The 24,587-nt window shown below is 26.7% G+C and overlaps 7 protein-coding genes across 7 annotated transcripts in view; 3 read left to right on the top strand and 4 right to left on the bottom strand.

Moving 5' to 3' along the window:
• Phum_PHUM454200 (organic anion transporter, putative) overlaps window positions 1-1,397 on the top strand; it is a gene marked incomplete at both ends in the record, with an annotated part of 3,214 nt that extends 1,817 nt beyond the window's left edge. Inside the window, 4 exons of the mRNA XM_002429825.1 lie at window positions 172-367; window positions 457-604; window positions 690-1,117; window positions 1,202-1,397. Coding sequence (XP_002429870.1) covers window positions 172-367; window positions 457-604; window positions 690-1,117; window positions 1,202-1,397 — 968 coding nt within the window. The remainder of the gene's footprint in view (window positions 1-171; window positions 368-456; window positions 605-689; window positions 1,118-1,201) is intronic.
• A 567-nt stretch (window positions 1,398-1,964) lies between these two features.
• Window positions 1,965-2,841, bottom strand: Phum_PHUM454190 (uncharacterized protein; the record flags this gene model as incomplete). The annotated part of the gene is made up of 3 exons (XM_002429824.1): window positions 1,965-2,120; window positions 2,221-2,632; window positions 2,717-2,841. The coding sequence occupies 3 exons, from the start codon at window positions 2,839-2,841 to the stop codon at window positions 1,965-1,967; spliced, it is 693 nt and encodes a 230-aa protein (XP_002429869.1).
• Window positions 2,842-3,519: 678 nt separating this feature from the next.
• Window positions 3,520-4,745, bottom strand: Phum_PHUM454180 (uncharacterized protein; the record flags this gene model as incomplete). Its single annotated transcript, XM_002429823.1, has 3 exons — window positions 3,520-3,640; window positions 3,792-4,105; window positions 4,683-4,745. The coding sequence occupies 3 exons, from the start codon at window positions 4,743-4,745 to the stop codon at window positions 3,520-3,522; spliced, it is 498 nt and encodes a 165-aa protein (XP_002429868.1).
• Window positions 4,746-5,505: 760 nt separating this feature from the next.
• Phum_PHUM454170 (uncharacterized protein) lies at window positions 5,506-6,212 on the top strand (the record flags this gene model as incomplete). Its single annotated transcript, XM_002429822.1, has 3 exons — window positions 5,506-5,611; window positions 5,694-5,882; window positions 5,944-6,212. 3 exons carry the CDS (start codon window positions 5,506-5,508, stop codon window positions 6,210-6,212), a joined length of 564 nt encoding a protein of 187 aa, XP_002429867.1.
• Window positions 6,213-6,866: 654 nt separating this feature from the next.
• Phum_PHUM454160 (uncharacterized protein) lies at window positions 6,867-8,907 on the bottom strand (the record flags this gene model as incomplete). Its single annotated transcript, XM_002429821.1, has 8 exons — window positions 6,867-7,030; window positions 7,151-7,271; window positions 7,350-7,536; window positions 7,627-7,814; window positions 7,866-8,076; window positions 8,181-8,389; window positions 8,686-8,743; window positions 8,885-8,907. The coding sequence occupies 8 exons, from the start codon at window positions 8,905-8,907 to the stop codon at window positions 6,867-6,869; spliced, it is 1,161 nt and encodes a 386-aa protein (XP_002429866.1).
• A 709-nt stretch (window positions 8,908-9,616) lies between these two features.
• On the top strand, window positions 9,617-11,222 carry Phum_PHUM454150 (J domain-containing protein C21orf55, putative; the record flags this gene model as incomplete). The annotated part of the gene is made up of 5 exons (XM_002429820.1): window positions 9,617-9,853; window positions 9,920-10,048; window positions 10,190-10,395; window positions 10,471-10,959; window positions 11,180-11,222. 5 exons carry the CDS (start codon window positions 9,617-9,619, stop codon window positions 11,220-11,222), a joined length of 1,104 nt encoding a protein of 367 aa, XP_002429865.1.
• A 287-nt stretch (window positions 11,223-11,509) lies between these two features.
• On the bottom strand, window positions 11,510-17,614 carry Phum_PHUM454140 (dual oxidase 1 precursor, putative; the record flags this gene model as incomplete). Its single annotated transcript, XM_002429819.1, has 22 exons — window positions 11,510-11,638; window positions 11,714-11,842; window positions 11,919-12,091; window positions 12,165-12,312; window positions 12,388-12,535; window positions 12,630-12,778; window positions 12,859-13,076; window positions 13,159-13,356; window positions 13,438-13,614; window positions 13,707-13,870; window positions 13,946-14,091; window positions 14,170-14,373; window positions 14,456-14,914; window positions 14,996-15,200; window positions 15,281-15,604; window positions 15,679-15,985; window positions 16,067-16,205; window positions 16,285-16,521; window positions 16,613-16,779; window positions 16,856-17,060; window positions 17,138-17,312; window positions 17,490-17,614. 22 exons carry the CDS (start codon window positions 17,612-17,614, stop codon window positions 11,510-11,512), a joined length of 4,326 nt encoding a protein of 1,441 aa, XP_002429864.1.
• Between the last annotated feature and the right edge of the window lie 6,973 nt (window positions 17,615-24,587).

The following is a 24,587-nucleotide window of genomic DNA, read 5'->3' as shown; positions in this document are numbered from 1 at the left end:
TTTTATTTCTGGTTTTGCCGCTTTTTTACCTAAATTAATAGAAAATGAATTTAGCATATCAGCGAGTTTCGCCGCCATTCTCATGGGTAATATTTACAAACAAACATTTTTAATTTATTATTATTATCATCATTATTATTATTTTCTAAATGGAATTTTTGATTATTTTAGGCGTGATAACGGTGCCTGCCGGAGGAGGCGGAACTTTTTTCGGTGGTTATTTAGTTAAAAAATTAAATCTCAAATGTGCTGGAATAATAAAATTATGCATATTCAGCACCGTAGTCAGCATGATTTTCATTACGTGTTTTTTTCTCACGTGTCCCAATTTAAAATTTGCGGGACTTAATATTCCCTACAGCGACAGGTTCGAATTTATAATTTTTTTTTTTTAAGGTATTAAATGTTCACCTTGATTATTAAAAAGTTTTTTTTTTTTTTTTTTTTTCGTTTTAGCGTTTCGATTTCGCTGACGTCAGAATGTAATTCAGGTTGTGGTTGTAGTTTGTACGAATACGATCCCATTTGTGGTATCGACGACATTACATATTTTTCACCCTGTCACGCCGGTTGTAAAAAAGAATTCCTGTTGGAAGAATACAAAGTAATTTCTTAAATCATATTTATGTAAAATAAAAACGTTTCAAACGTCACTTAAAACAATTTTTCTTTTAAATTGATTTATTTAGGCTTATTCGGAATGTTCGTGTATTACAAAACCGTCGAATTCGGGTTTGGTGTCGGACATGTTTAAAAATCCTTCAGGAAACGTAAATTTAACGAATAACGATAACGAAACGTGGATGGGTTACGAAGCGAAAAATCTCACGTGCAAAACTCCTTGCGGATTCTTGTGGTATTTCGTCGTGCTCGCTTTTTTCGTTATGGTTTTCACTTTTTTAGCAACGATGCCTGCTCTATCTGCAACTTTAAGGTGCGTACAAGACGAACAAAGGTCTTTTGCACTCGGCATACAATGGATAGTGGTCAGAATCTTCGGCACGATACCGTCGCCCATGATTTTCGGTTTCATCATTGACAAAACTTGCATTCTTTGGGAGTCGGATTGTCACGGACAAGGTTCTTGCTTAGCTTACGATAATAATTACATGAGCAGGTATATTATAATTTTTCACGTACCTGATTCTGATTTGTCTTTTTTTTTCATTATTGATTTTGATTCATTTTTTTGTTAATACAGGTACATGTTCGGAATCGCAGTTATTGGTAAAGCTTGCTCTCTGTTTTTCTTTTTTTGCTCTTGGTGGTTTTATGTTCCTCCTTCAGACGTTAAAATGTTGCCTACGGAACAAAAAACGGAATACAATGTTAAAAGAGGAGAAATAAGTAATGGTATTAATGGAGGAACCGTTAACATTCATTTTGAAAATCAATAACGGTTATTTATTGATTTTTGTGTATTAGGTACAAAAAAAAAAAAATTCTTGTTTTCAAAGTCTTGTGATTATTTATTTAGTAAATGTATTTGTGTTGTTAAGTATTTTTTTTCTATTATTATTATTATTATCATCACTAAAGTAAGCGATATTTTTTTTTTTTTGGAATAAACAAATTTATAAAAATTTATCGTCAAATTTTTTTCCTTTTTTCTTTCACAAACAATGAAAATGATGCAATGGAACAATTATTGATTATTGTCCTGGTTAATTTACTCAAGTATTTATTATTAAAAAAGTTTATTCATTGTTTGAAACATTCCTTTTTTGTTTTTGAATCATGATTATATATTATGATTGACAAAGATGATTTCATTCCTTTACCGATAATTACTCATGTGAAAAATTTGAAATCAAATTCAGATATATATCCATTTTCACATAAATAATTATGTTTGTGTTAAATTTTATATAAATGTAATTAATTACTCACCCACTCTAAGGAATGTTTTCTTGAATTAAATGTTTGACGATTTTGATGTATTACATTAAAATTTTATTAAATTCTTATTTATCGATTAGTGTTCCTCTTATTCTATTCTTTTTGGCTTCTATTTCTGCTTGCGTTTGTTGAACAACCATTTTTCTTTTATTCATTCCTTTTCTTTCCAATTGCTTTTCAATAATTCTTGCATTATTCGCATAAGAATCAGCAACTTCTCTCTACATAATTTAAAATAAAAAAAAAATATAACAATTTTATAAATGACACAAAAATATATTAATTAAACACAAATATATCAAAATTAAAATTTTCACTTACAGCTTCAATTTCATCCTCTTCTTCGTCTATTGTTGATACTGTAACCGAACTAAATTTACCCATATTTTTAGTATGTTTTGTCACCATTATTTTCTTCGGTTTTTCTACTGCCACTTGATTATAAATATCCATTTTAGGACCATCTGAATTTTTAATAACAGCACCCTTAACGATAAAAATTATGTTGCTTTTGAGGTCATGTTTATAATATAACCAAAGTTCACATTTTTTACATTTCATTCTATATTGTTTTTCAATTCCTTCTGGTCTTTTGATATATACATTTTCGTCAGAATCACATGTTACTTTATGAGCATGTTTACTTCCGTCTATAACTCTGGCTCCATCTCTCTTTCTCAATGGTAATTTTTCAACTGAGCAATCTATAAATTTACAAAATTTTATAAAGTGACTTAATAATAAAAACATATTAAAAACAGTAAAAACTGTAGGTATATTTATTTTGAACAAGCCAGGTAAGAAAATTTATGAGTACTTGCCAAGAATTAATGTCATTTGACCACAAATGCAATAATAAGTATGCAATGGTTTTTCTTCAGAATATTCTTCTTGATCTTTTGTATCAGAACAAACTATACTTCTTGAAACTACCTTAGGCATTTTTAATAAAAAATTTTGGTAAAACTTAACCTCACTTTTATCTTAGTGATTCACGTACCAATATTTGAAAAAAAAAAAAAAAATTAAATAATAAATGACAGTTTTTATAAGCATAAAAAAAAAACAAAAACAAAAAACTATAATAAAAAATTAAAAGTTCAAATATATTTTTTTTAAAAACAAATATTAATCTAATAATTCAATGTTTTTTTTTTATAGCAGATATTAAACACCCACGGATTTATTCGTATGTTTTAGTTATAAATAGCGCCAGCGAATGAGGCGCTGATGACAATTGTCTTCTTCCACTTCAATATTTTTCACCAGGGCACATTTTAATGTCGCTTACCAATAATGTCTTTTAACGAATGTATTGTTTACACTAATATTTAATGTTACATTGACTGTTTTAGATATTGCTTTGTGTAATATTGCCGTTACAAGCAATATGAAAATCACTGATATGTTTACATTAATGCATTAAACTTCAAATATTTTGAAGGTACATTTTTTTTTTCTAGGCAGTTTCATTGAATAACACTGGATTATTTTTTTGGAACTTTTTTCATGTACTCCCCAGTATAAGTAAAATCTAAGCCTTGGCTTTCCTCGTGTCATAATTGATTCTTTTCTCTCATTTTGTGAAATATTTATTAGAAGTGGAATGCATAAGAGTTGCTATCTTTTTAAATTAAATCCTTTAGTGCCATCTGGTCCTCTTGGATGCCGAACAATATTTACTACGCCACATGGCCTGAGAAGGGTAACCCCTGTTGAATTTATATTCATTTTATTAAGCCTAAAATAATAAGGATTATTTATATATTATCAGTAATTTACAGAGAATTCATTACTTGATATATCTTTTTGTAATTTTTATTTGTTGTGTTTCGTTAGAACCTTATATTAAATTAAATTTCACTTAGAGTGAATTATCAACATCCACATACCTATCATCTAATTCATCCTCAGGACTTTTAGCTTCTCCTAATATACGTAACCTAGCTTCAGCATAATCTAATTGACGTTGCTGCAATGTTCTAACAGGCTGTCTATTGTTTTTAACTTCACCATTAGTTATACCTAAAACTTCATTATTTGAACAATTTGCTCTACTATCTTTTGCTGGTCTTTTTAAAATTTTCACTGAAGGCTCTGGTGGTGTATATTGTGTGCGTAAACTATCTTCTCTTTGAATAACTAATGGTCCATTAATTGTTTTTCCTGTAGATTCTGGTTTCTTTGTAAAAGTTTTTTCAATAATCTAAAAAGAGAAAAGAGATTATTAGCAATAATTTAACATGTAATAAAATAATTCACAAAGAATTTAATTTACATGATTATATAAAAAGTAAAAAGCAATATTTAAAAGAAATATACATACAAAAAGAAAAAAAACAAAACAAAAAACCAATAAATTATTAAAATATAATAATTTCATCAAAAAATTTTAAAAGTTGACGAACATTAATATAAAGTATTTTTAATAATTAATCAATTTTATTAAAAAAAATTAATTAATAAAATTACTTTTTTAATATTTTACCCATTGCAGTAAATTCCGAACGAAATTATTTTAAAAAATTTTTATGTCTTAATATTTTACTTAAAAAGATTTTAAAAAAAAAAATGCACAATATTTTACAAAAAAAAAAAAAATACTATAAAGTGAAAGTAAAAATACGAATTAATAAGACATTTCACTAAACCTATAAGACCTTACGAAAATTAATTTTTGGTTTGTATCGCCATTTTCGAATATTTTCAACCCGAAAAAAAATTTAGTAATAAAATTATTTTTATATAATTAAAATCATTTATAATATATTTGGCAAACTAACCTCATTTTCATCTATGTCTTCCCAACTGTCGACTACATCACATTTTTCTTGTGTTGCAGCCATTTTTTTAAATTTGGAAACATCCGTTTTATCGTGTAAATAGAATATCAAATTACAAAAACCACGTTTAAAGTTTTGAACCTTATTTAGTTAAGGTGGCGAGTAAATATGGATGTATATGAATCCAACAACATGTTATGCCATTGTACATTTTTTTTTTTTTTAAAAATAAAACAATAAATTAAAATTCATTTACATGAAGATATGTATTTAGTTAATTACATAAACTATTTTTAAATTAATCCCAAACCTTATTTTCTAATTATTAGTTTAATTATAAATTTTTTATTAAATAAATAAGCAATTAGAAAAAAAAAACAAACATGATTAAATTTTTAATTTAATAATTCCATTTGAAAATTTTATCTTTTTAATTAAATAAAAAGTAATTTTAATTAAATACAATAAATAATTTATTTATTTTATATAAAATCAATTTTTCCTTATTACATTTTTGGACAAGTATGAAGTATATGGCTGAGTATGTGAGTGTATATAGGAGCCATGTTACTTTTAAGAACAAAGAAAAAAAAAAATTAAATTTTCACAATTTTTAAGCAATATCGATGGGTTTTTCTTTTCCATCTCATCATCTGATACATCAAACGACCTTTATTTGAACTTGGTTTTTTTTTAAACAACTTATAAGTCTATAAATTTAATAAAACTTGTTTTGACATTGGGGAGAAAAAAAAAAACAGGTTTTTAAAAGTTAATTTAATTTTAAAAAAAAGTTAGTTTGATAATAAACATCGTTGTAAGAATGTCAACTGCAAGAGATAAAGCTATATTAAATACAATATTAAATCCTTTTTTACCTCAAGATGGTGATGATTTCAATGAAAATAATTCAGACAATTCAACTGATGGTATATTTTTATAATTTTTTTTTGAAAATTTCAAGTCTTTATTATAAATAAAACATTTTTTATATTTTTTTCAAATACTTAGATATCGGTGAAATAACAAAAGAAATTTTAGAAGCTCGAAAACTTGAAAAAGAAGGAATTTTAATGATTGAAAATAATAAAATAAATGATGGAATTGATATTTTGAGTAAAGCCATAGAAATTGCTCCACAATTACCATCTTTGTACAATAATAGAGCACAAGCTCATCGTTTGAACAATGATGATAAAAGTAAGTATTAAATAATTATAAAAATAAAAAATTTTGTTTTAAAATAAAACTTTTCAATTAGGTGCTCTTGATGATTTGAATAAAACTATAACGTTGAGCAAAGGTTGTGGAAGATCAGCACGTCAAGCTTATTGTCAAAGAGGTCTCATATATAAAAAAATGGGTGAAAATGAAAAAGCTGTGGATGACATTAAAAATGGTGCCAAATTGGGAAGTCAATTTGCTAAAATGTTTTTAATACAATTAAATCCGTACGCGGCATTGTGCAATTCAATGTTATCACAAGTTATGGAAAAATTATACAATGGCGAATCAATCGAACATAATTAAATTTAACATTTGCAATAATAATAATAATAATAATAATAAAAAGTTAATTTGTTTTTAATTTCAATTAAATTACCTTTAAAAAAAATTTATATAAAATGAATTAATTTTTTTTCTCTCCTTTATTTAATGACCTACTTTAACATCTCTCACGGAGCCATTTAGATTTACAATAATAATAATAATTATTATTATTATTATGTTTCCTTTTTGAAATTAACATAAAATTATTAACTTTTCAATATTATTACATATTTACAGAACAAAAAAAAAAAATAGAGTACAGTTTATTATTTTTAAATAAATATATACATGCATATGATACAACAAAGATAACGACGATTTTAGATTTGTTTTTAAGGTTAATAAAAACTATTTATATATTTATATATATGTATATAAATGTATTTAAAAATAACTTTTGTAACACAATTTTCAAAGGAAATATTATTCCAAATGGCTTCGCATATTAAACAAAAAAAAAAAAAAAACAAAATATAAATAATATTTTTTTTTTTAAAATGGAAAAAGAAAAAAAAGACACAAGATATTGTGAGAAAAAGATTGCCAAATAGATAGATAAAACAATATTGTGTAGTAATATGATGATAAAATATAATTTCTTCTTTTTATTGAAAAGATGTAAAAAATAAAAGGTTAGGAAGCAAAATCAACTTCTTCTTTTTCAACCATTTCAAAATCTTTTCCAGTCTGGGATTTTTGACTTGAATTTTCCGATTCGCTTTCTGAAGGACTATTCCTTTCACCTTCCGACGTCTTTGGCTCGTTGTCTTCTTCATTTTCTGAGTCTCCTCTCTCGTCTATGTCATACAATCTAAATTCACAAATAAATAAATTAAAATTTAAGAAAAGGAAAAAAAAAGGCACACATTGTTCGAATGTTAATAATAATAATAATTAATACCTTTCTTTAACATCACTACTGTCTTCATCAAATTTTTCAGTGTCATTATCATCATCATCATTTTCATTGTCTGAATCTTTATCTTTCTTTTTCTTTTTTTTACCCTTGTCCGAACCATCATGGGATTTGTATTCATACTTGAAAAAAAAAAAAAAGAAAAATTTGAATTTAATGCAAGGATATAATAATATTTGAAAATTTTATTTTTTACTAACCTGATAGAGTGGCCAAAATGATGCAAAAAATCCAACGTCTTCAGTTAAATTAGGTAAAAGCCATAAATGATGTTTTCCAGAAGTTAAACACCAGAGTATGCAAAATACTATAAGCCGTATAAGAGCAAGCAAAACAATTGATATAAGAAAACCGATAGCAACTATGCTAAGATAATAAACTCCTTTTCTGTACAAAAAAAAATAATAATTAATTTTATATAAATTTATTTAAAATAATAAAATATGTTATAAATATATATATATTTGATTTAAATACCTGACTTCAGGTGGCCAAAGAGGAAATAAACATATTCCAATGGCGCCAAGAACTAATAAAGTTCCAAAGAGCCAATAATGGAATGGTATCGGATCATAAATCCAAACATAAGCATCTAAACAATCGGCAAATATTTGATCATAATGCATTTCTAAACGAATTTTCCTCTTTTTTTTTTCTTTACCATCCTGCAGAAAAAAAAAAATTATGTCAACAAATAAAATTTTTAATTAACAGACCTCGTAGAAACAATTTATGTCACTTTTTTTTTTTTTTTTTACCTTTGTATCATCTGGTTTTCCTTCCGCATGACTGCTTTCAGCATCTTCATTTTCTTTTTTTTCTTCTTTTTTCTCATCTTTGTCTTTCTTTTTTTTTTTCCTCGCTAATAATTCCTGCTCTGATACCGGCACCTTTTTCGCTCGATGAAAAAATTTATGCCTAAGCATCCTGAAATTTTTTTTTGTTTAATAACAGAAATGAAAACCTTTTAATTTCAGAGCTTGAAATAAATAAACTAAAATTAATAATTAGATTTTTAATAAGAAACTTACATATCCAAAAAATCTACGACATCAGCTCTTGATTTGAACAAAGTTTCGCTACCTTCTTCTTTAGGTACGACAAAATGAGATGTCATCAATGCATCAACAGCTTTAACACCAGTGAAGTATTCAACATTGTGATATAAAAATTTTGTCTTCTTATGCGGTACATTCTTCTTCAGCCATTTGGCAATAGTGTACTCATCTTTGGATGGCTTCTCAAGTTGTTCATCATTGTTTAAAAACTCCTGAATCAGCACCACCACCACAACAACAAGTAATTAAGTAGAAATAAATTTGATTTCTTTAACCTAAATATAATTAATAACATTTGTAAAATAAAATACCATGGCTTTATGTAGCTTGATCAAAATCGCCAAATCATAAGATGCGTAAAAAAAAAAAAATTATTATCGAAATTTAATTAATATATAAAACTAATAACGATTCTACACAAAATATTTTTTTTTTTAAAAAAATAAATAAAAAGAAAATTTGAATTAAATTCAACAACTTCTCTAAAGTGTTTTAAATGTGGACTGAATCGAATAACTAGATCATTATAATGAGGACTCAAAAAAAAAAAAAAAACGTCAATACCGTTATGTCGTCATTAGCTGACGAAACTTCTCAATTCAGATATTGAAACAACTTGTTACAGCTGCTAAATCTATCGATATTTACTTTATAATAAAAACCACAACAGGTATTACCTAAAATTTTTATCGGTAAACATTAAAAAAACTTAACGGTTAAAAAAATTATAATTTCAACTTTATTAAAACGTCACATAAAACCATTTTACAATTTTACAATAAAAAACAAAAATAAAAACTGTGTTTACAAGTAAATTTTATACATTACAAAATAATAAAACAGTTTTTTTTTGTTTTTTATTATATTAAAAATTTATTTCGTTTACTAAAATAAAAATTAATAATTATTCTAACTAGGAAATCTCTTAAATCTTACCTCCTTACGTTTTTTTCCTTTCCGTTTTTCAGCCATTTTTTTAAAATATTGACAAAAATTTTATGATCACACAATTAAATACGTTTTAATATTATTAAATTATTTAAAACCAACAATACCGTATAAACTTAATAAGAGAGAGAGAGAGAGAAAAAAAAAATGAGCACTGAAAAAATTTATTATATTATAAAAATTGACGACATAGAACATCCGACCCGTACGTTTTACAGCTTAAAAATTTTTTGCCCTTCAAAAGTATTTACGTGACAGATGAAAATTACTTACTGTCTTCTGCCACGATAAATTTAGACAACTCGTTATATATACAATAACAAATTTCTTACGGTAAATTCTCTTAATTATTTATAATTGTCGTTTGACAGACACCTTCCACAATTTTAATGATAAATTTGCATTTTTTTTTTTTTAGATTCTTTCTTGAATTCATATCGTTTAATTTCTAAAAAATAAAAATGTTTTTAATGAAATCAAATGCGCCTTACATGATTAAAATGACACCATTTATTTCTGTCACTTTACGTTTATTCAACTGCAGTTTAATACTTAAAGATTATTCAAAATGTTATAAAATACTTGGAATCCCTAATAATTCAGATCAAGAGACTGTGAGGAGAGCTTTTATTGAACTATGTAAAAAATATCATCCAGATAGTGGAAAATTATCAGCAGATTCAGAGAAATTTCACGAAGTAAGTTTCTCTTAATTTATAATTGCGCGTATCATATTGTTCTAATGTGACCTTTGTTTCGAATAGATTGATTCTGCATATAAAACACTACAAAATAAATTTGCCGAAGAAAGATGGAATGTTGATGAAAGTATCGGGGAATATGGTTTATATTACGATAAAAAAAAAAATAAGACAGAAGAGATCAAACCAAAAGTATATGATATCGAGGTATAAATAATTTTATAAATTATGAATTAAAATGTTTAAATTTAAAATGCTTTAATTTTATACGGATGTTTATTTTTTCCAGTAAATTCATCTTAATTAACACATTACAGTCGTTTGTACTTCCAGCACACTGCACCACAACATAGACAATATTTGTCTTATGATGGAATAGGAAGTGGAACTCCTTCTCAAAGGCAAAAACAATATGTAAAATATAAAACAATTACTGCAGCTCAAAATGTTACAAATCATCAGATAAAAAAGATAACAGTTGCAGATGAAAATTCATTATTGGTCAAAGATAAAATACAATCGAAAAAAATCAAAACAAGGTTAAAATTAAAATTTTTTTTTCATTTGCTATCTAACACTAAAACAATTTAATAAAAAAATTTAAATTTTATCAGGTATGGAATGGAAAGACTGGTAGAAGATTTAATTCAAGAATCAATGGCAAAAGGTCATTTTGATAATTTAAAGGGACAGGGAAAACCTCTTTCATCCACATCATCTTACAATCCTTATGTTGATTTTGTAACACATAAATTGAATGAAATCCTTATTGAAAACGGTTTCGCACCTGAATGGATAAATTTAAATAAAGAAATAACGGACGAAATTAATTCTATAAAAAATACTCTAATAAAAGAGCGGAAAAATTTAGGGCCGTATCCGTTAAATTACAAAGAAGAATTTAAATGGAAAGAAATAATAAATAATTTACAAACGTGGGTGAAAAATTTAAATCAAAAAATAAATAAATTTAATTTAGTTGTTCCAATATTGACAAAGCAAAAATTATATTTTAATTTAGAAAAAGAAAGTGATGACATATTAAAAAATAATAATAATAATAATAATTTATCGGAAAAAGATGAAGAATTTTTACAAAAACAGTAAATTGTTAACTTACTTACCCATTTTTCTCTTTCCTTTTCGTTTTTGACCCCCCCCCCCTCCTCCCCCAAATTATTATAAAATGTTTAATTCAATCACTTCGTCACTTTTAATTTGTTTGTTTTATGTTCTCTTTGTAATGTTTGTTAAGTTTTTCTTGTTTGAAAATAAAATATTTATTTTATATATATTTTTTTAATTATTATTAAAAATTCTTAGAAACCGATTATACGTGTCGTACACGTGGTGGTGGGGTGGGTGAATTTAATTAACGATTTATTCAAAAAAAAAAAAATAAATTGTATTAAAATTTTTTTTATAAATAATTAAAAACTTATTAATTTCCTAAATATATATATATATCTATATACAAAGATAAATTTAAAATACAAATCACTGGTACGATCACAGTAATTTAAATCTTAAAAAAAAATTATTTAATGCAGTCTTTCGGCGCATTTATGTGGGTTTTTCCTTTGAGGCGTAAAAATTAAAAATTTTAAAATAATAAATAATTTAAAACACTTTTCCGTATAAGGGGAAAAAAATTTAACCGAAATTTTCAAAATGGTGAATGAAATATGGTAACTTTCTTCCTTTGTTAACTTCTTCGCAAGCCGACATGACACTTTTTGTCAATGGTCTGGGACCGCATGAAAATACACCGATTTTACTCACCTTTTGTAACGAAAATTATTAATAATCATATCTTTTGTTGTTGTGATAAAATTAATTTATGATAATAATACTTACATAACTGTGTTTCTTTTGTACGAATTTAAGAAATGATGACATGTCTGGTCTACCAAAATGATTGACTGCTTTTAAACCCGTAAACATGGACATTTTTGACAGCCTTTGAAAATGATTTTCGCATATGTACTAAAAAAAAGAACGGTTGAAATAATAATAATGATAAAAATGGAAAAGGTTTAATAAAGGTTTAATAGATACTAACCAACATGGTCGTTCTTAAATCGAATTTATGAAAAAATTGTGTTATGAATATGTGAATTTCCAATACGTTTGTCACATCTTTCTTTTCAACGTCTCTGAGTACGTCAATAAACCATTCGAAATATTTATGAGATGGACATATCCATAAAAAGTAAACTTTTTTACAAGCAACCCCTAAAATTAAACAGTTTTTTTTTTTAAATACCTTTCGGTTCCTTTTAAATGATTAATGAAGTGATGGGAATACCTGAATATCTGTTGGTTGAAGTACCAAATACCAAATCGTTTAGGATGGAAGCATATGGCGTGACACCGATTCCACCCCCCACCATAACAGCAACTTCAAATTTATACCAGTCTTGATTACCCCCACCGAAAGGACCCTCCAAACGTATCTAAAAAAAAAAATAAAAATTAATATGTCGTTAATTAATAAAAAGGGGGGGAGGGGAAAGCTAAAACATTTTTACTTTTGGTTGATCTTCTTCCGGATTGTAATTAGCTGGATCGAAATAATTTCTTAATTTCCACGTCCATGGCCCTTGAGCTTTTATATGGCAAGACAATGAATTTTCATGTGGTGCACTCGTTAGTGTAAATGAATGATATTCTTCGTTTCTGAAAACGAATCAAACAATAAAATCGTTAATTTCTTTTTGAAAGAAAAATGAGGGGAGTTGAGGGGGGAGGGGAAAGGGAGGGAGGAAAGTACCTGAAAGCCGTGCATGCTAAACGAACCCATTGCCCGGATAAATATTTAAAATTTGGCGGCCGATAAAATTTTATTTTAATTACATCCGAAGGTAATAATTCCGTTTCTAAAATATCCAACGTCATGTATTTCGTTCTAAAACTTACAACCTGTACAAAACAATTAACAAAAATCATTATTATTATTATTATTAATCTTAAGTGAAAACTTGGTGGTATTCTGTGCTAACCTTATCCAACATGTACACAGTTCCAGGACCGATAAAAAATAACCAAAATCTTGGTGCTCCGGTTAATCTTGCCAAACCGTGAACCAAACACAAAGCATATAAAACAATGTAAAGACTATGAGTGGACCAAAAAAAATTATATGCCCTTTTTCTAATTAAAGGATGAGCAAATACAAATATAATAACCATGACTATAAAAAGAAGAACTCCGGTGATACCTGGAAGAAAAGAAAAAAATTTCAATTTTTTAAAAAGTTAAATAAAACTAATTAAAGAAGATGATTGGATTCCATATCAAACCTGTTATCGTTTGAAATAACCAAAAACTTATTCCAGGTTTATAATCGGACGGAAATAAAACTTCACTCGTTAAACATTTTAAATTATCCAGGGGTTGAGTAGAAACGTGATAAAAATTGACTATGTGTCCGACAGTGTGCAAAAGGGAAAAAAATGCTGCCGTGCACGCGACGATTTTATGAAATTGTATGTGAGCATCTGGAAAAAATAAAATAAAATCCGTGGAAAAAAGGATTTTCCAAGTGGAAAATGATTTTTCGAAACTTTTTTCCTTCTTACCCAATGGAATGTACTGTTGTATACTAAATTCTTTTAATTTCGTTAACAAATTACGCGACATCGTCAGGAGTAAAAGGCTGTAGCAAAAGGATAAAGAGGCTGCGGATCCTCTCGTTATGGCTATTCCAACTCCCATAATATGCCTCAAGTCTGTATGCTCTGTCATGAATGAATAATCTGGAAAATTTTAATTAACCGTCCAATACTGGAAATCCCCCAAAAAAAAAGCGTAGGAAAAACCAAAGTAAAGCATTTATTGTTTAACTTACGTATAAATCGTTCGACGAATAATACAATTGTTATAACGTAAAAAACAAACAAATAAAATATATTTTGTCGATTTTCTTCTAAAAATGTCATTACGCAGTCTAGTTTTCTCTGTAACCAATTCCTATGTGAATCTTGATTTGGCATTATTGCAAAACTCGTCATTCTAAAAAATAAATTTTTTTGTTTTTTCCTCACGTCTCATAAACAACAACAAAGAAGAACGGTTAAAAGGTTTTACCTTGCAACATTTGTTGAAGTATCCAAAAAGTTTTGCTTGGCTCCCTTACAATCAAGACCGATGGCAACAAAATCACCTTTGTATTCTTTCATCATTAATTTAAAATCATTATATGTTAAAAAATTTTTATGTTCTAATCCGGCATCCTGTTGTGATAATAAAATTTTACGTTAAAACAATAAACAACCGGGAAGAATATTATTATTATTATTAACATTTCTTACGTGAAACATTCCATCGATGAGTTCCGTCACGTGTTCATCAGACAAACTAGTAGTTCTTGCTATTTCAACCAACGATCTTAACATTTCGGAAAATTCTTCTTTGTCAATGACACCGTTTCTATCATTGTCACACATGTCGAAAATAATTCTTAATTTGTCTTCTGTTTTTCCCCTCGAAAATAATACAACCGTATCTAAAAATTCCTACGGGAAAAAAAAAAAAAAAAAAAAATTAAAAAAAAGAAAACAAAATTCAAAATTTAAAATTACCGTTTTTTTGGATTACCTGAAAAGAAATTCTACCGTCGCCATCTTTATCGACGATGTTAAACATTTTCTTAACAAATATTGCATCGGGTTTCATACCCAAAGCGCTTGCAAATTCACTTTTTGATAAAGATGTTCTCATGACTGTAACTATTTGACCTCCTTCACCTTCATCTTCGTAATGAGACGGCCTTCTTTTTTCACCAGGTCTCAAACCGAATGTCAAAGCATAAGCTTCTCTAAAAAAATGTTCCAAACGTTTTTGTCTTCTTTCTCTTGTTTCAGCATTAGCCAACATAACTTCTCTTATCCCCTGAGTCGTTATCAATCGTTTTTTATGAGATGCGAGAAACATTTCTAATTTGGAAAGAAATTTTCTTCTCGATGATAATGAATCGAATTCTAACACTAAATCGTGGTCTCTTGGCACTCTTATCAATACCAATGGCAGTCTTTTTTTACTGTATGAATCTGTACACTGGAAAATTTTTAAAAAGAAAAATTCATAAAGGAATTTTACAATACTTTTATTATTTTCTTTAATTAAACTTTTCCTTACTTGAGATTCTTCGACAGTCAAATTTTCCATACTTGAAAAATTTACACTTCGAAGCTTTTCACCTTTTCTATCTACTGTATGAATAGCTTCTTCTGGCCCGAATCTAACTTTCACTAGCCTTAAATGATTGGCGTGTAACCATTCGCGAACTGTCATTTTATCTACACTTATTTTATGATTACCAGTTTTTCGTAAATCTTCTTGTCTAAAAAAAAAAACGTTCAATCACGTTTATTTTTTATAACATGTGAACTAGTATTATTATTATTATTATTATTATTTTACCTGATTTTTAACTGCCTTCGTCTTTTATTTTGTAATTTAACGACACCGTAACCCGCAGCGGCGCAAACCAAAGGAACAAAACATAAAAATATACAAGCATATATGTAAGCGACTTCGCTTCCTTCGAAATAATCATAGCCCTGAAGGTACCTGCAAGGCTCTAACAACGACGTATTGAGTTGATAGGGTTGTGGACAAGGATCACCGTCCATCCAAAAGAATAAATTTTTTTGAATTTCTCCCGGTTCGACATCCGTTGCATTTACTATAACGTCCCACAGTGTGATTTTTCGAATTTCTTCGATTTCTTCCTCCGTGTAAATTCTAAAAAAATTTCGAATTCGTTTTATTTTTATCACGTCGACTTTGAATTATTTTTATGTAAGAATAAAACAAACCCGTTTTCAGTATTTTCGAACCAGAATCTATCAGCATCTCGAATTCTAATAAATTGTTCTTTAATTATCGTCGCGAAAAGTTCTCCCGGACCATTTTTCGATTCTAGCATGCCCCCTATGTATAAATCAATGTTATTTAATTTATTGTTGTAAGCGGCAGAAATTTGTCCTAAAAGTTCTGGCTTTTGATTAAACAAATCTGGATTGATATCGATCCATTGTTCTATTGGCTGCAAGTGAAAATATTTTCTAACCGTGTTATAATCTGGAAGACCGTTATCTCTTCCTCTCATTATGTTTAATGCTCCTAAAAAAAAAAAAATTTTTAAAATTACACGGTCAATTAAATAAAAAGTCATAATAATAAAATGAATAGTAGTTAACTAACCAAGATCTCTCCTTGAAAATTCCATTGGACCGAATAATTTGTTTCTAACATCTGAACATAAAACCGTATCCTCCCTTTCAGCTATTTGCGATGACATTCCCATTAATAAATTTTCCAGGGAACTCTCAATTAGGAAACCCTGCGCGTAAACGAACAACATTAAATTTTCATTTAATCATTTATATTATAAAAAAAATTTGATTGAGATTAAAACTTACGGTAGAATCCCACCATGTCGAACACAACCTTATACCTTTATATCCCATTCTTGTATTTTGAAATTCGCATTTTCCATTTCTTCTATAGATACCGGGTGGGATCATTGTGTGACCGAACCTGAAAGCAGCCGCTTGAAAAACGTGACTTATACCTGGATGTATATCCGGTTGATAACCTTTATAAGGAGGTAAATTTTCTTCTAAAAGTGCCGGTAAATATTCGTAATATATAATATTCTAAAATTTTATGTAATAAATTTTTTAAATAAAAATAATAAAAATAAATAAAATGTTGAAATATTTAATTAAAAAATTTACGTAGGATTACTTGTAAACTAGCTATAACGTAGCGTCTGGCATTATGAAAAACTTGTTCGTCAGACCATTCAGGATGTTTTTTTTGTATCCTGTCAGCTATGACGTTGTGCCATCGGAAAAAAAGTATACCAAATGATAAAAGAGCCGGATTTTGATTTGTTCTCGGATCCCCCAATACTAAAAGCGTAATTATAAACGCAATTATTAGTGTGATAATAATAATAATAATGAGTTTGTTTTTACGACCACTCACAAAATAATCTTTCAGGATTCATCATTCTGAGAACGTGTGGAGCTGGATTGTTAAATAAAGGAACTCTCATTGTATTACGAATGGGAAGTTTTCCGCTTGCATCGGCCATAAGTTTTCCATTTTTAAATGATCTCATGGTGTTTGCCCAAGCTTCAGATGTCGAATAAATAAAACTTCCATCGATCCATGAAGTGATTCGATTCAACTGTAAATTTTCACATGTGACAAATTATTTTCACAATAATAAATTTTCTTCCTGTTCACAGGGGAAAATGCCTGTACCTGTTGTCTTGGATTGTTGGGACTCTGACCCGTTTCCGTGTCGTAAGCCGCCCTGTGAAAAGGTATATATTTGTTACCCTGACACTGATCATCGTACATTTCATCACATTTTTCTATTTCTATTTTGTAAACTTCGATAGGACATCCGCTTTCCGACGCCATTAATACTTCCGAACTGACAACTTGGCCTAAAAAATTTAAAATTATGTTTTATTTTGGGGGAAAAAAATACTACTTTTTCCACCATTTTTTTTTTTTGTAGCCTTGAACTTGATTATTTACAACTCAATTAGTCTTAATATAAAATAAAGGAGGTATATTTTGTAATTTTTTTTAAATGAAAATAAATTACAAGAAAAACTTGCCGAAAAAAGCAAACATGGCCGTACGATTTTTAGCCGAACCCAAACCATCTTCTCCTTTCATAAAAATCTGACTTAATTTTCTTGGACTCGGTCTATCTTTTCCAGCCATCATATAAACCCCATCAGCATAAGCCGGAGGTGTTTTTCTAGTCAAACGGGATTCTGTAAAATAATTAAATTAATTATTTAACGGTGAGTAATAATAATAATAATAATTGTCAATTGGGGAAAAGAAAAGAAAATTCAAGATGACACCTGTCTCTTTTCTTTTTGTTGCTAAATATCGACCTTGGTTTTCTATCTCTCTCTCTCTCACACACACATTCACGAGGCATTATAAGAGTTGAAAAAATTGTAACGATGGAGGAACACGCGTTTATATAAAAAAAAAAATATTTGATCGAATTCGGTTTCCAAAACGGAGGCTGTCCACCTTGGATAATAGAACTCGCCCACACATAACAAACACTAAAAAATTTATTTATTTATTAACTTTTCACGTCCTTCTTATTCGAAAGTAATTATATATATATATTTTCTATAAATAGTTATATTTATAAATATTTCCCCCCATTTAGTTTATGCAAATATTATTTGAATGTAAAAGAAAAAAAAAGAAAACTTTCTCACGGTATTTTTTTTTTACACGAACTTTTGTAATTCAAATATGGTGTCGTAGTGTTTTATTATTATTATTATTATTATTATAAAATTGCTTAATTTAATTTTCACTTTTCAATGTTTTCATTAAAAAAAAAAAAAATCATTTTATTTATTATTATTATATTAATTTTTAGTATTTTTTTCAAAACTAATTTTTATAAGTTTAAGGAGGTGGAGAAAAAAAAAACAAAACCGGCAAAACCGCTTTTTACACATTTCGTAACAAAATGGAGTCGAGTTATACATTTTTTATAACCTAATAAAAAAATTTATGAAAAAAATTAAAAGGCGCCAGACATTGTTATGCTTAAAAAAAAAAAAAAAATCTAAAAATTAAAATGATGGATGATGATGATGATGATGGTAGAGACAAAGAATTGATTAAAAAATTATTCCAATAACACGAAGGACAAAAAGAAAGAGTGATGATAATAATAATAATAATAATAATAATAATAATAATAATAATAATTAAAAGAGTTTTGAAATTTTTTTTATTAAATTTTCATTTGCCAAAATTAATAAAGTAAAAAAGAATCAAACTTCATTAAAAAAAAAAAAAGTTTCGCGTGTGTTGTTTCATAACAAAATATTATTGTTAAGTAACAAAATTATTATTATTATTATTTTCTTTTTTCTTTTCAGACTTGAAATACGATTAGTAAAATTTCTAAACAAAGTTAAAATATCTCGTAATTTGTAAATAAATGTTAAAAGTAAAAGGAATATTCTAGAAAGAAAGAGAGAGAGAGAAGATTGACGAAACAATGTGTTGACCAACCGAAACATAAAAAAAAAAAATCCTCGTTTTAATTCTTTTCTTTTCTTTTCTTTTCTTATTCATTTTTAATTGTAATAAAATTTCCGCCCGATTATTATTATTATTATTATTATTATTATTGTTTGTTCAGAATTTTTTTGTTTGTTGAAAAAACAAAAAATTTAAATAACGTAAAATAATAATAATAATAATAATAAATTAAATAAGTAAAATCCGATTAATAATAAAATAAAAGTATGAAGAAAATAAATTAACAAAGATTTTCCTTTATAATGGGGAAATACCTGAAAAATTCCTATTATTATTATTATTATAATACGCGGACGCAAAACGGGATGTGAAAAAAAAAGGAAAAAAAAAATCACGAGACCGCAATAATTGTAATACCTGTTCCGGTATTAAAGAAAAAAAAAAAAAAAAAAAAAAACCAGGTACGATTGGTCAGATATAATTTTTTTTAACGCTCGATTTACGAGTTTTGTTCGGTGTAAAGTCCTTGAGACAACCTTACGCGTAAAAAAAACCATTTTTTAAAGAAAAAAGTAAAATAATAATAATAATAATAATAATAACAATAATAATAATAATAATAGTAATAATAATAATAATAATAATAATAATAATAATAATAATAATAATAATCGATGGGGATGATGGAGTATTATTATTATTATTATCATAGCGGAAATTATTATTATCATTATAAAAAATAGTTAAAAATTTTCACGATTTTAATGGATAAAAAGTTAGTGACTCAATAACAAACAAACAAACAAACGAACAAACGCACAGAATCCAATGAAATTTTACTTATTTAGTTTTCCTATTACTCTAAAATAATAATGATAATAATAATAATAATAATAATATAGAAGAAAACATACAAGGAAAACACCTTTTTTTGACCGCAAGGATCCCACACACACACACACTCGCACATGAAACAAAATGCGAAAACAGGATTTTCAAAACCGAACCTGGGGGATAAACAACAAACAAACGCGAAGGAAATACAAAAAATGCGCGAATTTAACGTTGTTTAAAATAATAATAATAATACAACAACAACAAAAACCCACGAAAACGTTTCTGGACGCCATTACAGAAAAAAAAAAAATTTCATAATATATAATTAAATCTAACAAGTCGTATGGAGGATTAAAGAATCCACGTTTATAAGATTTTAAGTATTTAATTATTAAATTACGATCGAAATTAATTTTTTTAAAGAACAAAATTCTTAATCCTTCTACCCCTCCCCTCTCCCTCCCCGCCCCCCGTTAAATAAAAAAAAAATTTTTTTAATCCGGTTACGAATAAATAAATAAACTTTCTTAACATGAAAGTTGTTGGTTGTCGGGTCATTCAAGGCCGTACGTAATAAGAAACTTTTATGTAGAAAAAAAAAACCATAAAACGAATCAAAATCCCATAAAATGGAAAAATTGGTCCCCCACTAAACCCCCCCTCATTAAAAAAAATGTTTTTAATTAATTATTAAAAAAAAAAAAGACAAGACGTCAAAATGATAAGGGTGTTGTCCTTTTATTTTTAGAGAAAGGCAAATGAACCTTTTTTCTTGTAAAAATTTTTTTCTATAACTTGAGGAGGTAAATGATGACGTCATCGATTTATTTTTCACGCACTCGAATAATAATAATAATAATAATACATTTTTTAATTTGAAGGCCCCCGAACTATTTTTACACTTTTTTTTTTTTTAAATTTTTGACCTCTTATTAATTTAATTATTTGAAATTTTTGGCGGGAATATTATTAATTACTTTTATTAAACGTGTGTGTGTGTGAGAGAGAGAGAGAGAGAGAGAGAGAGAGGGAGAGAGAGAAAGAGAGACTTTGGAATAATTTACTCATATTATATTAGTCATGGTTTTTTTTTTTTTTTTTTTAGCTTTTTTCATTAGAAATTTAATGCCATTTATATTCTATGAATTTTTAATTAATAATGCCATTGAACATTTCATTTTAAAAATATGTTAATTCCATTAAGGATTTTGAAATTTACCCCCCCCCCCCCAGAGCAGACGACACGCATTTATAATAATAATTATATTTAATACAAATTTTCTAATTTGTATCATGTTAAGAAAAAAAGGAAAAATTTGTTGTTGTTGTTGTTTTAAACATTTTATGACGTGTGAATTTATTATTATTATTATTATTAATTTTTCCATTATGTTTAATAAAAAAAAACATATTTGTGTTTGAAAATAATAGCCAATTAAAGATTGAAATGATAATGTAATGTGAATTAATTTAATTGTGTATGATTAACAACAACAACAACAACACAATTCAAAGTAAAAATAATTTTTTTTTTTTTTTTTTTTCCAAGGAATTTCCAAACATAAAAATAATTTTATTCCCTTTTTTGTATTTGAAAAAAAAAAAAAATATTATTATTATTATTATTTACGAGAATTCTAAGAAACTTGAAACGAAAAGGTAAGAAATGAAATAATTTATTTATTTAATATAAATAATATTAAAACGAGTTCGTGTTTGAATCCGACAAAAACAAATTCTCGACAAACGGAAAGACAAACGGTGGAAAAACTTGATTTGCAATGTCAGGATCAGTTACATACGAAATGGGGGGTTGGGGGGTGGGGGCTGAGGGAAAATCAAAAAAAAATAAATAAATTTTTTGATAACTTACCAATTGTTCCCCATTCTGGGTGTGCCAAATTATTAAACCAACCATCGTAACGTTGTTTTTCTACGTGACCAACGTCTGAAAAAAAAAAATATAATAAATATATTTATTTATTTATTTATACGATATGTGGAAGTTTACCATAAATAAATAAATAAAAATTATTATATAACATTTTAATATAAATAATTATTTATTTATTTATTATTACGATCTAAAAAAAAAAAAAAAATAAAATCATTAATTAAAACAGATTAATAATAATAATAAAAATAAATTTTTATTAACTATTATTCTATAAGTGATAATCTTTTAAAATATCATGAAAAAAAAAAATAAAAAATTATTATTATTATTATTATTATTTAAATATAATTAATTGTACAATCAGAGCAAATAAATTGTGCGTTCGTGTAGTAACAGGAAGTTTTACTCCTAACAACAAAAACAAAAAATAATTAATTTTTTTTTTTTTTAAATTTAAATGTTCTTGAATCGAGGTGTGTCTGTCTGTCTTTTTTTATTTTTTTCTAAAAAAGGGGGGCCTTGCCCTAAATTTTCCTTGTCGGGTTATTTTCTACACACGGATCCTTTTACACGCTCTCTCTCTCTAATGTTTGCTAAATCATTATTTTTTTATATATATAGGTAAATATCATATGTTATTTTTAACGTTTTTTTTTTTTTTTTTACTTTGTGCGAAAAATGAGTAATCAAATATTTTATCATTATATATATATATATATCAATTCGCAATCATTCATTATCGTAAATACATTAATAATAATAATAATAATAATAATAATAATTTTAGAGGTTTTTTTATTGTGGCTAAAAATTTTAAAAAATTTTTTTTCGAGACCTTAAATTATTAAATTAATTTTCATTTTATCATCTTTGACGTGTAATTTTTTTAAATTTTGAATCATAACCCTTTTTTCGAATAGATTTCCCTTCTATCCCCCCCTGTACCCTCCTCCCCCCTCCCCCCCGGAAAAATTGTATAAAACAAAAAAATTATTAAATGGCGGTCGGTGAATTTAATGAATTAAACTATAATAAATTTACCAAACCGAAAAAAAAAAAAAATGAGTCGTGCAAAGGTTGGCGACATTGCCCTTGGGTTTACTAATGATCTTGACGGCCATCAACTTTTTCTTTCCTTCTACCTCTCAACGAATATATATATATATATATATATATATATATATATATATATATATATATATATATATAACTTTTATATATATTATTTGTTGATAAAATGACAAACGCGTGTTTTAATTTCAGCTTTAAACCATTTTCTTTGAGGTCAACATATTTCCATCCCCACCCCCCTTACCCCCTCCCCCTCCTTCTTTAAATTACATAAATGACCTTTTAAACGCATGCACACACTCACACACACACACACACACACACACACACACACACAAAATCTGCTGTAAATGAACTTTTTTTTTTTTGGAAAAACATTGACTGGTTTTATAAAAATGATGACGTAATAATTTTCCAATTTTCTTTTGGAAAAAAAAAAAAGAAAAGAGGAAAATTCAAATGTTTTAATTTAACTGATACGCAATTAAATTTAATCATTTTCCTTTATCAAATACATAAGTAACTTTAAGGTTTTTTTTTTTTCCAAGTCCCATTCACTTTTATGCATGTACCTGTATGTAAAGAATAATTTTTTTTTTTAAAAAAAAACCTTCAAATACAAATCCTTGGCCTTTAATGTATTTACACGTACAATAAGTACTATCAAGTACATTTTTTTTTTAATAAGTAAAATTAATAAATTTAAATTTTTTTTGTTATTGTTAATAAATAAATGATTTATACATAACAACAATACAATAAAAACTCTTTCGAGTCCAAAAAAAAATTAATTATAAAATAATTTAAATATAAAACAAAAGAAATGGAAGAGAGTGAAAAAAAAAAACCTGAAAATTAAGGTTAGTCAATGTCGAGTGAATTTTTTTTTTTTTAAATAAATAATGTATTAATGTGAACGAGTTAAATATTAAAAAAAAAAAAATTTTTTTAATCACATAAAGGTATCCGAAAAATGCAATCGCCCAAGGTTTCAAATAATTTGACTCCCACGCGGAATTAATATTTTTAATTATTTATAATTTTTTTAATAATAATAATAATAATAATAATAATAATAATAATAATAATAAGAGTTTAGAAAGGAAATAATTAATTGACACAATTCAAAATTAAATAAAATGAACTGAAGCCTCAAATCCTTTTCTTTTTCAAAATTAAATAAAATAAAAAAAAAAAAAGGTGGGGGGGGGGGAAAATTAAATTAAAATTGTTTGTGATTGAAACAAAATCCTAACAACACAATTATGTTTATGTTGTGTTAAAACTTAATAAAAGTTTAATAACCGACATAATCACTATTTGAATTTGATGTAAACAAAAAAATAAAGTTATGCAAAGTTGTTTGGGTACAGCACAAAGGAAGAATCCAATTTGAGTAATAATTACAAAAGGAAAACTTACCAGCAGCAGAAGACAAAATAAAAAACAATGACCAGACAACCAGCAGAAAAAGTTGTAATTCAAATCTCATCATTTTGCGGTCAATAACTTTAAATAATTTTTTTTTTTTTTTCTTTTTGATCACGTGTGTGTGTCTTTTTTATGGCACACTTGATTGTGACAATGTTGAACACATTCTATGTATTTGTCATATTTGCACTTCACTCCACTGTTGTACATAAAACAAAAAAGAAAATAATAATAATTATTACAATATAGTCTACATATAAATACATAAGTGCTTATTTAAATATACATATGATATAGTTATGTATATTAATCAATAAATAAGGTGTTTTTTGAACAAAAAAACGTACTACACACATTTCTGCTACCTGACTATTTTTTTATTCATATTCAGGCTTATAAAAAAAAAAAAATAAAAATAAATTTGAAAACAATAAA

Source organism: Pediculus humanus, genomic scaffold, assembly GCF_000006295.1.
Source record: "Pediculus humanus corporis 1103172108228 genomic scaffold, whole genome shotgun sequence".
Lineage (NCBI taxonomy): Eukaryota > Metazoa > Arthropoda > Insecta > Psocodea > Pediculidae > Pediculus > Pediculus humanus.
This window is presented reverse-complemented; position numbering and strand designations above follow the sequence as displayed.